The following is a 15,460-nucleotide window of genomic DNA, read 5'->3' as shown; positions in this document are numbered from 1 at the left end:
TGGACACAGTGATGGACGGATGTGACAAACAGGGAGAGTAAGACAACAAAAAAAGCATTAAGAATGTTCAACAAGAAACAGCACGGATTTTTAACTCACCTGCTCTGCCCCCTGGTGGAAGCCAGTTGCCATAGCAAGAGTGTTGCTACGTTCCTCCAGCGCAGTAGTTAGACACTTCCAGTCCTCCTGTAACTGTGATGACACCATAGCGATGCGCTCTGCACCATAGTGACCAGCCTCAGCCAGACGGGCCGCCACTGTCACCACGCTGTCCACGTTAACACTGCCGTTCTACAGTCAGACACAGACATGGCCGTGAGCAACCCCTGCTGCAGCAGGTGATGCACTACTACCTCCAACACTTAGTTCAAATATGTTGTGACTTAAGTGTGAAATTTGTTTCAAATACCCTTAATGTCACAAATGTGGAGGCAGCAGTGGACCCTGAGAGCTATAACCACCGATTTCTTCTTTGTTTTCAGATTAATAAGGTACTACATCTCATACTGACCATACAGTTGGCGGTGAAGTGTTGGTGTTGTGTCTGGAGGTCCAGGGCGTGCTGGTGGTTCTGACCAACCTCTCCCAGACTCTGCATGAAGAGCTCTTTACTGTGGGCAATCCACTCTGACATCTACAGAGAGAAAAAAACAAACTCCTGAGATTGCTCCCTGGCTAGGTTCAACTTATTTTTGCTTATCTTAACTTATTTGAACAAACTTTAGATCTTTTTTTCTAAATTAATTTTTTTTAAATTTTTTTTTTAAACTTTTTATTATTTTTGAACTTTTGCATTTCTTAAGCCAAATGTAGTGCTTCTCAGGTGATGTTTGATTAACTGACATTTTGTTGACTTCTTTGGTTATCCTGTTGCTCATTTTAGCTTTTTTGAGCCTACTTCTATTTTTCCTTGGGTTATATTTGGCTAACTTTATCCTAATTTAAATCTCTATTTTCTTTCTGCTACACATTGTAACCCTGAGTTGTTTAGTTTAAGATTTTTAAACTTTTAGCTTTTCAAACTGACTGGTAGGTGACCCTCAGTCATGAACCCTGACCTTGGCAGCGTCCTGTTGGAACAGGTGCAACTGCAGGGCCTGGTCCAAGTGCAGCTTCCTGTCACTCCAGCTTTGCAGCACGTGACTCCGTGCAGACTGAAGACGCTCTAGCAGTGACAACACCTTTGGCGCCACACTCTGGAAGTCAGCTCCACCGGACAGCCAGCTGCCGTGGCTCCCTCCGCCAACACCGCTGCTAACTTCGTTAGCCCCATCGCCGTGTGAGGGGCCCAGGCGCATCCGTTGGAGCAGACATCTGCCCTCACGGTCCAAGGCGTCCACTGGTGCCGTGGCAATGTTGTTCCGCAGACGTCCATGTTCCTCTAGGAGTCTATACAAGACCCAAACAACAATGAACCTAAACCTGGTCCATAATGAAAACTTTTCAGTGACTGAGAAATTCTAAGTCTTACTTGCGGGCCTCGTCCACATCCTGCGGTTCTGGTACACGGTTCAGTCCAGCCTCCAGCTGATCCAGCTGGTGCAGAAGCTGTGCAGCTGCTCCCGAAAACTCCTCTAGACCTAGACGTAGCTCTGTCCACTCCACGTGATCATACTCCAGCGATCCACCAAGGTCAGCAGTCAGCTGGGAGGGGTCGACAAGCCGAGACAGACCCTCCACCGAAACAAGACTAGTCTAAAAACAAACATTTTAGTCACCCAAAGTTGACAGTCATGTAGTTGTAAAACAAGACTAGTCTAAAAACAAACATTGTTAAGTTAACAGTCATGTAGTTGTCCTCTACGTGGACACCCTATAACCAAAGCTACTATAAATAGCAAAGGAACTATATCAGTCTTTTATCATTCCTTCAGGGGTCCTAAACAGTCTGGTACTTGTTGACTTGATGACCATAACTGGTCATAAAGTGACCTCAGCAGAGGTACTACAGCTATACTACATCTGTACCATGGTTGTGTGGGATCAATACCTCAAAGCTGAGCTTGGCACTGCCCAGGTTAGTCTTGTGTTTCTGCCAGAATGTGTCCGGTTTGATGAGCAGCGCAGTGTGAATGTTGGAGGAGAAAGTCTCTTGAAGTGTCCTCAGCACTGGCTTCACGCTGTCCCATTTACTGCCGCGCATGTCCACTACTACGGTAAAGCCCCGAGCTCGGACGTCTTCGCTGTGAATGACATACAAGATAGAGATGAGATCAGATGAGAGGAGAGAGTCAATATCTACCTCTCAGAAGGATAAAGTAGCCACCTGAGTGTCCTCCTAGAAAGACAAAGGACCTACCTAGGGACGGTGGACAGGTAGGTAACCAGTCGACTCAAGTCCTCTTGTTTTATTCGATCATGGTTGGTTCTGGCAGGGAATGTCAGGATGGGTCCTCCTCGTTTGTCTCGTCCCCCTGCAGGAAGACAGGTAAAACACATTAGTTGTCTTCTGGTCTAATAGAAGACAATTCAGTCTAAAATCATCTAGAAGATAAGACTTCATGGATGACTTTTTTCTGTGTTTTAGGACCATTTTGCCAATTTTAGGATAACATGATTTTAAAGACCTTTTGTTTCATTGACCTGGTCATTTCTGACCAGTGTGTATGTGTGTGTGAAGGGCGGAAACTGTGTGTGTGTCTGTATGTGTGTTACCTGATACAAAAGCCACTTTCTCTCTTAGTACCGTCAGGACGTCGGCTGCTCTCACACTCTCAGTGTTTGCTGAACCTGAAACACGAACGTGGACAGAATAAGATCAGATTTTTTTTACAAATCAATTGAAGGTACGATTTTTATTTCACTACTTAAATGAAAGCTGTCAGCCAATCAGGACTCTGCTCTACATTTGATGACACTGACGATACCCAGCAGTCACTACAGCTGGTCAAAGGTTAGTGTGACAAAACATTTAACTATGAAGGACTTTGACAGTGGAGTGTGTGAGAGTGCAGGTTTGACTGTGTCAGATCATCACACAGCAGGATGACACTGATCGAACACATACACACTCCAAACAGTGAGCAACACTAAAAATAGGAAATACAAATTTAAAAAGAAAGCCAATCATCTGTCACGTTACACTGAATCTGACAAGTATCGTTTAATCCTTTTTTCCACCTTTTGAGTCCTCTGTTCTCTCCAAATCCTTCCTTAAATATTTGACAGCACCTTTAGTTCCTGAATATTTTATTAGTATCCTTAATCCACCATGGTTTCCTTTAATCCTTCAGTGTCATCTTGAGTCATTGACCAGTCTTCAGAAATTCTTCTGTGACATCTTTGTTGTCCTGACCAGCAGTAGAACAGAAGTGTTGGTGTTAGAGCAGCGCAACCTCATGCTAATGAGTTTAAAAGCATGCGTTAAAGAGTTAGCAACGACTGTGGAGGTCAGTCAGAGTGTAAACACCAACAAATGATGTCAGCAAGCTCAGCTATTCCACATTTAAAGTCCTTGCTGTATTAAGAAAGTGACTGATCTGTTATCAGCTGTCTGTCAGAATCACAGATCTTGAAGCTGCTGTCCATCAAGCACCCTCTCACCAAAGTCAATAGAGGAATTTCAGAGTGATTTTAGCTCTTAGTCACCGTTGTTAATGCACAACAGCCTTTGTCACTGAGTTCAAATGTGTTATTTTAGGACTTCCTTTTTCTAAATTCTTTCTTCAGTATTACAGGTAAAGCGAACCAGCCACTGGAGGCAGCGGTGGACCAGCAGTTCACGTCTCCCTTGTGCTCAAATTACTGAATAATTATTACACATAAGATAACAAACATTGCAATAAAAACCTTAACGAACCTTAACAGAAAACAACTGACAAAAGATAACCCATTAACTGTAAACCTAAATCTAACTAAAATGAGCTCGTGGTTATCAATAAAGTATCCAGAAGTTAGCTAAATACTATTCATTGAAATGTAGTTTCTATCAATTATTTAAAATCGAATAAGTGAAATTATATATTTCACTAAATATGTATTAAAACAACTAAAATGTAACTAATGACTAATGGATTTACAGCTAGAATCTATTGGCCATCATTCAACACACAGTGTTGGTCCTTGGGCCACAGTTTGAACATCATAGGGGTAGGTTGGAAGGGCATGGACTAAGATATGAATCCGGTGCTTTCTCTGGCGACATCATTGACTATGACTGTATGTTGGTGAGCTGGGCTGTATTTTCCACACATGCATTGATCCCAGAACAGAAGATGAGGGAACAGGCCTTTTCTTTCCCACAATCCTTTTCTCTATGAGGACCCCCCCTGTGAGTCAATGGGCGGATGTGGAGGCATCATGGCGACAGCAGCTCTACTACACACGCGCTCGCGCGCGTACACACACATACATACACACACGCACGGAACGGTCCCTACCTGCTGTGGCCAGGGCGTCCTGGCCCTGAGCCGCTTCTCCTCCTCCATCCACCGGATTATTCATTCTCCTACTGCTCCTCCTCCTCCGGAGCTCTATCCTTCGCTTGTACCGTCGATCTCTTTCTGCGCCTCCTCCTTCACCTCCTCCTCCTTCTCTCTCTACCCGTCCATCCCTGCGACTTCACATCAGTCGGTGTCGGTGCAGGATCCTTGACAGACGGTTCCGATCACTGCTGCAGCTGCATCCTCCTCCTTCTCCTCCTCCTCTTCCACCTCCTCCTTCTCACTACTGCTCTTTTTTTCCTCTTCTGATGCTGCTGCTCCTGCTGATGCTCTTACGCCCTCTTCGTGATCTCGCGCAGCAGCAGCAGCATCACATCATCACCATCACGTCACCGTTACTGGTACTGATACTGGTACCGTTACAGCACGTAGATACCGTTACCGTCTCTCTCTCTCTCGCTCTTGGTGGTTCGCTTTCATCACGCAGGCGCACAGGCACAGACGGGGTGCACAGAACCAGGACTGCAGCAGCTGCCCCCTCCTCTTCCCCACCCCGTTACTATAAGGTCCCGTTACTATAATCACGTGATCATCGGAGGGGAGCTGCCCAATCTACCAGAAAAGTCGGCATACTAAAAACACACACAAACCAAAAATTATGTAGTTGCATCCCCTGTTCATTGGATGAGGCTAAATTGTTTGTAAAATGGGGGGTAATCTATTGTTGTTGATTTTTGTCCATTGTTGAATATGGTCAACTGTGAGTGATCACCACTGTCTGATCCTCTTGGTTTGTGCTGCCGTTGGTAAGTGATTGCAGTAGTTGACTCTCGAGTGTTTGTTTGACTTTTTACTTAATGTTTACTTATGTCACATTTATCTCCGTATGAAATCGTAGGGAAACACTGACAAAGGTCTGGCACTAAAATTTCTTTTTAATTACTATTCACAAAATATAACAATTGAATGAATGAATGAATGAAAGAAAGTTGATGTGTGATTCACTCCATAGATGTGATACTGCAGTGCCACTCAGAGGCCACGCGATCTAACTGCAGCAATATTTAAAGGACATCGTTACATTTTCATCAGTATTTTTCAAACTAAAGTGTTTCGAAACTGTAACTGTTAATTTATAAGCTTTCATCCAATTTTGGCTTTTGTTGGCATTTTGTTTTGCTAATATTTGCTTTTTTCTACTATTTTATTTTTAATTTCTATATATTTTTATACAAATATTTACCTTGCTGTTTTAATTTATACTCATCTACTCTACTACTTTCTTAATTTTTATTTATTGTTTTAATTTGTATCGTTACTATTTTTCTATTTCGTTTACATTATGCCAATAGAAACCAATATTTTTGCAGCGCTCTTATTTTCAGCCCGATTAAAAGACTTTTCCTATTTTATATTAAAGTAACACAAACCATGGTCAAAGTTTGATAAACATGTTAATAATAAAACTGAAAAGGCTATATTCGATATAATTTTAAGAATTCTGGTTCGGCGCCGACTGATGACGTCAAGTTGCCGTAGATACAGCAGTGCGTCACGTCTTACTGAGTGATAGCTCGAATCTCCTTTTTATTCAATGGTTGTTTTTCCCCCCTTTTCTCCATTTAAACGTTTAAACGAGTACGAACTGGTGAGTTACGTGTAGTAAATACAATTACTGATGTAGCCAGCGTGGCTAATGTGGTTCCAAACAGTTCTTTAATAGTCGCAAGTGTGTACATTGTTGATTTCTTTTTCAAAATAAATGCCAAGTTATAATTTCGCTATAATAGTTAAAGCGAGTTATTTAAAACTTGAACGTTTGCTTATGCTTAATATACACAGTTTAAACTGAATTTGTGTACAATACCGTTCAGATTTGGGTTCAACATATCTACAGATACTTGGGTAAATAACCTACGACAAGTTAATTCTAAATAGTTACAATGTATCTAATTTAGTCGTGCTTATAATTCTTGTATTTTCGAGTAAAGTTAAATCCCGACTAGATGAAAACTGTTCTTCTCAGTCGTTAATTTAAACTATTTTACACTTACGTCATGGTCCTTGCTGGTCGTAATTCCAGTTTTATTTCCCGCATACTTTAATTTCTACACTTTTCTTAATGTTTGCCATATTTGATAAACCATATTAAAAATAATGATAATTGATATTACTTTTTAAATGCAAATGGGTGAAAAGAAAATGTCTTCTTCTAGTGCATGTGTGATTCCACTAGAGCAGACCTTCTGTGATGTTTGGTCCAAAATATATTCAGAAGAAAAAAAGGTCAAACTGTGAAAATGGAGATGGTCAAGCACCTAAAAAAGCAGCTACAGGACCTGGACTTGGACCTGGACCAGGACCTGCAGCGCATTATCCTCTTGCTAAATAGCAGCATCAATGGTGGGAAACTCAAACAGCCGCCGTATTTTGTTTTATTATTGCCAAATGGTTTCAATTCAAACTTTAAGACTTTAGACAAGTGAGTAATAGTGTAAATGTAGATTTAATCATGATAAAGAGAATTGAAAATTCAAAATTAACCAGTTATAAATAGGTAATTGGTTCAAAGAGTCTTTAGCTGATCAGTTGAATAATTTCTGAATACCTGTTTATCTAAGACATTTGAGGCTCATGTTTGTTTTTTAGTAAAAAAAAAAAAAAGAGATAAACAACAGTCTGTTAAATTACATGTTGCACATGTCTTTGTTTTTCTTCATGTGTGAATCTACGTCAGCCTGTCTGAGCTCAGCAGCAGCAGCAGCAGCAGCAGCAGAGTCATCGTCTTCTGTTTGGACAAACGGCAGCAGCATCAGTTCTGTGAATGCTATAAAGTCAGAGCTGTACCTGAGTGGTGTCCTGTCTCACTGCGTTCTCATCTTCTCTCTGGACTCCAGCCGACTGAGGCCATACTGGAAAGAACTGTCCACTCTGACTGAGATCACCAGGTTCGTCTTTGTCTCAGAAACTGGTTTTAATAACTAAACTATTTTTTAAAATGTGTTCAATTAAAATTTTATTGAACACATTTTAAAATACCCTGTCATGTTTATTTAAATGTTGCTGTCATCTTTGATTTATTATCAAAAGTATATATATATATATATATATAAAGTATATATATATATTAAAAAAATATATATCTTGAAAAGAAACAGCCGAAAGGATGGCTACATTTTTGCCTAAAGATAAGGATAAGGCCAAGATAATAGCTAAAAGTAGCAAATTTACCATAACATATGTAAATAATGATAATTTTTATAAGTATTTTCTTCAGGTAATTGTGCTATGTACTATTCTGTGCTATTTGCTTTTTTTTAAGCTCCTGTTGTTTGGATGTTGTTGCTGCTGCTGACCAGCAGGAGACGTTTCTCTCACTCTTCCTACCGTCACTTGTGGACAGTCTCCTCTCATTGGCTGCTCAACTGATTGGTCATCATAAAGAGGTTAGGACACTTCTCAGTCACTCCACAGCTGTGGTAAAACAGCTATCACAGGATAACAACACCAGGTGGTGACCGTTTCTCTCTTTCTTCCATCTTCTTTCTTTATTCATCTCATTTATAATTTATTTCTCCCATCTTTTACCATTTCTTTATCTTTTCTTCTTTCTGTGCTTCTGCTTCATGTCCTTATTTCTTTCCCTTGTGCCAAGTCTATTTTCTCTTTTCCATTCTTTGTCTTTGCCCTTTTTTGCTTGTTATGTGGGTAAGGACATGTTAATTATCTCATTGTGTGTTAGGTCACAGTGATGATGTTACTGTGTCAGCTGAGGTCATACTGCTAATGTCATTGTGTGCGTGTCAGTGTGTGTCTGTGCTCAGGACGGTGATGGACTCAGTCAGTCGTCTTCTCTCTGCTCACCCTCGGCTTACATCAAAGGGTAAGTCACTGATCATCAATGACCCTCAGCGATCGATACATTGGTTGGTTGCGTAACTGATTTATGTACTAACAGAAGAAATGTGTCCCTTTCACTCAGTCTTTGACTCTGTCCACTATGAACACATCACCATGTGTGATGACATCACTGTGATATTGACTTGCATCAACATGTGGACTCAAACCTGCAGTATCAGCAGGTAACAAATACTGTATCTGAGAGGAAGCTAAAACATGACCTAGAAAATGATTTTAACTGACATGGACACATGTTTGAATGTAGTTCTGACTCAGTAATAAATTAAAATTAAATATTTGTGACTTCACTGCTGTAAAGTCTTTGTTCAGACTGACCGCAGTGACACCACATGCTCACAGTAGGCCTCAGTGGACAAGCAGCTCCGTCCAACTTGGATACAATTTGCTGATTTTGATGAGTTTCACACTCATTCATGCTCTCTGCAGGAACTTCCTGTCCAGCCTCAGCGATGATTCCCTCCTATTGATTCTCAATGAGGCTGTCGGCCAATTAGCTGTCAGCTCAGAGTCTTCAGTTGGTGCAGCTGAGGTCAGACTCATTCTCCTCATGGCGGATCAGCTGCAGCTGCGTCTGCAGCCCCTCCTTCTAAGCTTTAAAGGTCTGGACCACCTTCTTGACAAAGACTGGAGAGGCCAAGGTTTTGATCAGGACCTGGATCAGCTGATCAGGCTGGTGCAATCCGAAAGAAACAGCAACATAAGAGGGAATTTGTCTCAGGTGGGTTTTTCTCTGACTCCACCAACAACTGTCTTTGTGTCTCTCTGACTGCACCCCCAGGGTGTAAACCCCCCACTGTTCATTCATGTAGGACAGCAGTGAGCGCAAACATACAGCAGCATGTGTGATCCAGGCTGCATGGCGCTCATATTGGACCAGACGCAGAGTCAAAAGTTTGAGCCGAGTGGTGAGCTTACTGCAAAGAAAGTACAGGTATGTGATGTCATCAGTTACATCATCGCTGCTAAAGGACCAGTTCATCAAACTTAAAATTAAATAAATAATCTTTTACTGTGTTATGTACATTTGTCTGTGTGTGTTAGAGCCCGCAGGAGGCAACAGGAGCAGCAGAAGGAGGCACAGAGGTGTGAGGAGGAGCTGAAGTACCAGGTGACTGTTGGTGACCTCATGTAAAACTAGATTAGACTTAGGTTAACACCATGCAGTTTAGCTGAGGTCTGGTTTAAGTTTAGAATCAAATTCCAACTGAAACAAAATTGAACCTGTAACATGTTTTGTGTGTTTCTGTGTGTGTTTTTGTGTGTGTGTCAGATATGTTTGCAGCGTAAACAGGCGAGGAGAGCGTTTCATGAAAAACAAAAACAGTTGCTGCAATTGCTGCCCCCTGGTGAGCACACCAAACCCTCACACTTTCACACACCCTGCATCAATCTGATTTCATTAAAGATATGTGTGACCGGTGTCATTGAGAAACTCTGGTTGTGTCGTTGGTTTGTTCAGCTCAGGTTCAGTCGTATCTGTCAGAGTGTGAACGCAGAGCTGCTGTGATGATACAGAGAATCTGGAGAGGCTACAGAGAAAGACAACGTTACAACAACAGCACAGTCAGAACATCACTGAGACAAGAGAGAGCTGCTGTGGTACTACAGAGAGCGGTACACCTGCATGCACACGCGCACATACATATACACACACACACACACACAAAACCTCATTTACAGTTATTGTCAGTAAAAACTCAAATTCAACAAAGAGCTCAAATGTAAAGAGTGTATTCTTTTTATTCCAATTTTTGGTTCATGCTCCTTTTTACCCAACGTAATACATTGAAATGTATCTTTTTTTGTTTTGTTTTTTTCTAAAGTGGCACCACCTTTTCCTTTTTCAGGTGTGTAATTTTCTACAAAGACGACGAGTAGCCAAATCCACAGCCAACAATCATTTATGGATTCGTCACAAAGGTTTGACAGACAGTAGGAGAGCGGAGCTGAAGAAGGAGGTGGACGAACATGTGGCTGTTCATCCTGTAAGACTCTGCGGCGCCTCCTCGTGTCAGGATTCAGTCTTCGATCCCTGTTCAGGTCTACAGACTCTGACGACTTTATCCTCTGTGTCAACAGTCATCCAGAGTGTCCCGTGAGGAATGCGAGCGCCTCCATGAAGAGGTGCAGCTGCTCCTCCAGATGGAGCTGCAGACAGGAGTCCACAGGAGGAGGAGGGAGGAGCAGAGGGTGGAGTTCCTGCTAGCTCATACACACACACTGCTGCAGCAGCTAAGAGGTAATTCCTGCTTACACCTGTTCAGATTGATGATAATCAATCAATAACCACTGTTCGCCCAGATCACTGACAGAGTGTTACTTCCTGTTTACCAAAGATGCCCCGCCCCTTTCTGTTGTCACGGCAGCAGATGTGGACACCTTCTTGAGTCCATCTGGTGTAGTAGCTGCCCGTGCACGTGATGCCCACAATGCAGCACTACAGGCCAGTCGTTTGCCCTGGTGGAAGGTTCTGGGAGATGCTCAGGACACGCCCGACCCTTCGTGTTAGCTGAAAGAGTTTGAAGCACAGCTGGGAGAACTGTGTGTGGGCAGATCTGTGTGTAAAGGATGAAAGACAGATTTAGGTTGATTGTACTGGCACCAAATGACAATTGAAGTGAAGTGAACTCTCCTTCAGAGCATTGTACTTTTTTAAAACTTTGTTAAATTGAGTACCGGTGTTTTTTATTTCGGTTTTATCACCTCGGTTGAATTGCACTGAAAACCTACCTTTACATCAATTAAAAATTAAACCCAGAGTAGAGGCTTCTTATTAACTTGTAACATGTAGAAAAGGCCAACTACAAATCAGTAATTTAACAGCCTTTGTTTCTTTAATGCATTCATTGGCTAACTTTGGCAGAATTATTGGTTTTGTTACATTTTCTACTTGATTATTTGTACACCTATTGTTTATTTTTTGACATCTTAGTGGTTTTTGCTATATTTTCAGCCCACATTCTGCAGTTAGGAGTGAGATAGGGTGATGACCTCATAAAGCTTTATTGAATAATTCTTGAAGAAAAGAGTGTAGTCTTTAATTCAGTGTCTTTGAAACTTAGCCCCTGCTGGCTAATTTGGTACTGCAGCTGGAACATCAGCCTTTTAAAGGAGATCAAGAACAGAGGTGAGACTGTTTTTTTATTATTGTTGATGACATTGTTTGCTTGTTGTGAAACAGTCAAAGAAGTCTCCTAAATTGCTTGTAAATGTTTATTGATTTTTATTCCTTTACATTTATTTACATAAATCATTTAATATCAAAACTTTGTCTCCCATTCAGTTTCAGGAAACAGTTCCGCTGCCCTCTCTGACCAGTCAGATCTCTTAAAAGGCTAAGCTCAGCCACTCCGCTTCTGCTGCTGTCCTTCCTTGTTGATGATGTTCTTGAGGAGTGTAAGTAGTGGCCTCTGATGTCCATGTTCATCCCAGCTCTTCATGAAGCCTCCGTAGCGTTTGTTGGAAGGCAACCCGCCCCACCGGAAGTGTCTCATCTTGTAAGTGGCATCCTTTTGGTCTTGGACTTCATCTGAGAGATGCTCGTCATCCTCCTCCCCTGCTGCTTTCATCTCCTTGTCTGCCTCCTCCTCTGCCACAAGCAGCTCATTGGCTAATTCCCGTCTTCTCATCTCTTCTGGGAAAACATCAGCTGACTCGTTCTCCCCACCATTTGCTGTGTAGACTTTGATGGGGCGGCGCTTCCGGCCAACAGGTTTCCCCCAGCGAAAGTGCTCCATGGAGTAGGAGCGCTTGGTCTGGGAAGCGGAGGAAGAGGTGGAGTCTGACAGAGTGGGTGGTTGGAGGTGGGCGTCACCAGGAAGGACAGGAGTTTCAGCATGGAGGTCGGTGAGACAGAGGTGGAGACAGCCCTACAGGAGTGTTTAGGTGACACACAAGAACTAAGAATACTAACAATACAAAAGTCAAGTTTTTATGAACCTCAAAACACTGGAGTAATTTTTTTCCTCTAACTTGTGATTAACTTTGTTTTGTTTATAAGGAACTACTAATAATTACCAGAAAGAACATTGATTAGCCCCTGCTGGCTAATTTGGTACTGCAGCTGGAACATCAGCCTTTTAAAGGAGATCAAGAACAGAGGTGAGACTGTTTTTTTATTATTGTTGATGACATTGTTTGCTTGTTGTGAAACAGTCAAAGAAGTCTCCTAAATTGCTTGTAAATGTTTATTGATTTTTATTCCTTTACATTTATTTACATAAATCATTTAATATCAAAACTTTGTCTCCCATTCAGTTTCAGGAAACAGTTCCGCTGCCCTCTCTGACCAGTCAGATCTCTTAAAAGGCTAAGCTCAGCCACTCCGCTTCTGCTGCTGTCCTTCCTTGTTGATGATGTTCTTGAGGAGTGTAAGTAGTGGCCTCTGATGTCCATGTTCATCCCAGCTCTTCATGAAGCCTCCGTAGCGTTTGTTGGAAGGCAACCCGCCCCACCGGAAGTGTCTCATCTTGTAAGTGGCATCCTTTTGGTCTTGGACTTCATCTGAGAGATGCTCGTCATCCTCCTCCCCTGCTGCTTTCATCTCCTTGTCTGCCTCCTCCTCTGCCACAAGCAGCTCATTGGCTAATTCCCGTCTTCTCATCTCTTCTGGGAAAACATCAGCTGACTCGTTCTCCCCACCATTTGCTGTGTAGACTTTGATGGGGCGGCGCTTCCGGCCAACAGGTTTCCCCCAGCGAAAGTGCTCCATGGAGTAGGAGCGCTTGGTCTGGGAAGCGGAGGAAGAGGTGGAGTCTGACAGAGTGGGTGGTTGGAGGTGGGCGTCACCAGGAAGGACAGGAGTTTCAGCATGGAGGTCGGTGAGACAGAGGTGGAGACAGCCCTACAGGAGTGTTTAGGTGACACACAAGAACTAAGAATACTAACAATACAAAAGTCAAGTTTTTATGAACCTCAAAACACTGGAGTAATTTTTTTCCTCTAACTTGTGATTAACTTTGTTTTGTTTATAAGGAACTACTAATAATTACCAGAAAGAACATTGATGTTGTTACAGTGTGTGTGTGTGTGTGTGCGTGTTTGCATATGTTACCATGGCACTGCTCTTGGAGTCGACCTGTAAACAACTGGGATCCCAGCACTGACTGGCAGCTCCTCCGGCCACGCCCATAACCCCCACAGCCACCAATAGCCACAGAGGACCCATTTTCCTGTCCTGTATTTAGACACCAGAACACACACACACACATAGAATGACAAATATAATCTGATTGTTGTACATTCATCAGTCATATTCATTGCTATCATAAAATATTCCTGATGAGAAGTAGAAAGTAAAAATGAATGAAATTGGTTTATCAAAAAAACATCATTTAATTCATAAGTAAAACCTCAGTGTGACATCATCAGCTCCTCCATAAAATTCCCACTAATTTGAAATGTCAATTTTTAATTTGTGTTTTTTTAGGTAAGCTAATTTGTCATCATTAGTCATAAAACTAAAAAATATTCCACATGTGTTCTTAAACAAACCCTAACCCTAACCCTGTTAATAGTTTTTTTAAGTATTGATAAAAAATACTGAAAAAAGAGTGACTTCAAATTCACACACACTTTTTTTCACACACTCTGTCTATGGTCAATTTAATTAGGAATAATTCACCTAATAATGTTTTTATGGAGTAAATCCAAGTTCCTAAAGAAAACCCATGCACACACAGTGGGAACATGCAGACAATCAGCAGTCTTCTGGTTTTAATAGAAAAGCTTTACGTTTTTTCTAATGAATTTACATGTTTTACATTCAAATATATCCATCCATCCATCCATTTTCATCCACTTATCCGTTACCGGGTCGCGGGGGCAGCAGTCTCCACCCAGATCACATTGCACCGTACCAACCCCCCCTAAACCTTCCTGCGGGTGGTGAGTCCACTGGAAGGTACCAACCGCCCTAACCGGGATTCGAACTTTCCCAGGAGGTGAACCCTGGGGTTCCACACTGATGACAGAGACATTGTCTCTGGGCCAAAGCGCCACCATTCAAATATATCTATAATATATTGTTTATCTATTTAGATAAATAAATGAAAACATGAATTTAAAACTTGAATATGCAGTTATAAATGCAGTTCAGTACTAAAGGTTTGAAATGTTAAACATCTTGTAACAATTATTTTAGAGAACCAGTTAAACATTTCTTTTCAATCAAAAATAAAATCTTTCTATTTTATTTTTACTGATGTTTTAAAGAAATTTATGTTGAATTATTTTTTAGGTTTTTTTTTTAGATTAAGTAAAATACATTTTCTAAATTACATTTTCTAAATTTAAAATGCTATTACAAAAGTTAATTTAAATTAATACAAACAAATAGTTTGAATATAAAAAGTATAATCTGAGTTCTCACCACGTCTTCCTTGTTGTTCTGTTTTCTTCTTTTGGTCTAAAATTCTGATGTAGAATTTGTTGTTTCCTCTTCTGCTGTGGCTGTGAAGTATTGTCCCATTTTATATTCTGTCGGCCAAGGACACACAGAGCCACATACGCACACGCGTACACACACCGACTAGAGAACAGCGTCATCACCAACGTCCAACATTTCTTCAATTAAACAGATACAAACCACAACTTTTCTTAATAAAAAATATTTAATTATTAATTATTTGTTTGAAGTATTAGATAAAAATAATTTCTGTATTTAATATTGTCTGTTCTTTTGACTTTTGTCACATTTCCACAATTGTCATCATCATCAAACTTGTAAACCTGATCCGGACCTGAAGCTTCAGCTCCATATTTTTCCAGGTGTTTTTTTAGGATCTAAAATGTCAAAAGATTAACACCGGAGTGTCATGTCGTCATCAGGCAGAGAAACGTCACACACACATGCATACCTGTTGCTGCTCTTTATGTCTCCAGCGTCACTTAGACCACAGCTACTGTAGATTCCTCCAACAGCAGATGTCCTCCAGTCAGACCTCTGTCTTCGTCACTCTTTAGAACTTCTTCTTTATCTGACCACAATCCTTTGTTGTTTATTCTACACATTCCAGCTCATTCAATGGCTAATGTGATGCTATTTTACAGTAGCCTCTGTTGGCTTTGTGTTAGCATTCATCATCTCATTCAAACCTTGTGTCATTCCAGATTCTCTGTCTACTGGAAGATTTTTTCTCCCATTTTGTTTAAGTCCA

General features: G+C 41.3%; 3 protein-coding genes across 4 annotated transcripts in view; 1 reads left to right on the top strand and 2 right to left on the bottom strand.

The window, feature by feature from the left end:
- LOC103389782 (kalirin-like) overlaps positions 1–5,497 on the bottom strand; it is a 25,110-nt gene extending 19,613 nt beyond the window's left edge. The window contains exons 1-9 of the mRNA XM_017038376.2: positions 4,380–5,497; positions 2,656–2,730; positions 2,300–2,414; positions 1,991–2,183; positions 1,472–1,695; positions 1,059–1,389; positions 512–634; positions 101–291; positions 1–30 (exon numbers count right to left, since the gene is read on the bottom strand). The exon at positions 1–30 is cut by the window's left edge and continues 121 nt beyond it. Of these exons, the coding sequence (XP_016893865.1) occupies positions 1–30; positions 101–291; positions 512–634; positions 1,059–1,389; positions 1,472–1,695; positions 1,991–2,183; positions 2,300–2,414; positions 2,656–2,730; positions 4,380–4,443 (1,346 nt within the window). The 5' untranslated portion in view covers positions 4,444–5,497. The remainder of the gene's footprint in view (positions 31–100; positions 292–511; positions 635–1,058; positions 1,390–1,471; positions 1,696–1,990; positions 2,184–2,299; positions 2,415–2,655; positions 2,731–4,379) is intronic.
- Positions 5,498–5,891: 394 nt separating this feature from the next.
- Positions 5,892–11,062, top strand: iqcb1 (IQ motif containing B1). 2 transcript variants are annotated; one of them, XM_008325346.3, is made up of 14 exons: positions 5,892–6,030; positions 6,599–6,785; positions 7,120–7,330; positions 7,705–7,828; positions 8,190–8,265; positions 8,365–8,464; positions 8,730–9,021; positions 9,113–9,234; positions 9,345–9,411; positions 9,574–9,649; positions 9,763–9,917; positions 10,151–10,288; positions 10,383–10,542; positions 10,640–11,062. In XM_008325346.3, the coding sequence occupies exons 2-14, from the start codon at positions 6,683–6,685 to the stop codon at positions 10,810–10,812; spliced, it is 1,797 nt and encodes a 598-aa protein (XP_008323568.1). In that variant the 5' UTR covers positions 5,892–6,030; positions 6,599–6,682; the 3' UTR covers positions 10,813–11,062. The 2 variants fall into 2 exon arrangements, with proteins under 2 accessions (XP_008323568.1, XP_024918197.1); XM_025062429.1 differs by lacking the exon at positions 5,892–6,030 and having other exon boundaries at positions 6,072–6,785.
- A 440-nt stretch (positions 11,063–11,502) lies between these two features.
- On the bottom strand, positions 11,503–14,883 carry LOC103389827 (pro-opiomelanocortin). Its single transcript, XM_025062045.1, has 4 exons — positions 14,674–14,883; positions 13,357–13,479; positions 12,622–13,146; positions 11,503–12,172 (listed from the first exon to the last, which is right to left on the bottom strand). The coding sequence occupies exons 2-4, from the start codon at positions 13,468–13,470 to the stop codon at positions 11,645–11,647; spliced, it is 1,167 nt and encodes a 388-aa protein (XP_024917813.1). The 5' UTR covers positions 13,471–13,479; positions 14,674–14,883; the 3' UTR covers positions 11,503–11,644.
- Positions 14,884–15,460: the final 577 nt, after the last annotated feature.

The sequence above is a fragment of the Cynoglossus semilaevis genome, chromosome 14 (assembly GCF_000523025.1).
Source record: "Cynoglossus semilaevis isolate Cse_v1.0 chromosome 14, Cse_v1.0, whole genome shotgun sequence".
NCBI lineage: Eukaryota > Metazoa > Chordata > Actinopteri > Pleuronectiformes > Cynoglossidae > Cynoglossus > Cynoglossus semilaevis.
This window is presented reverse-complemented; position numbering and strand designations above follow the sequence as displayed.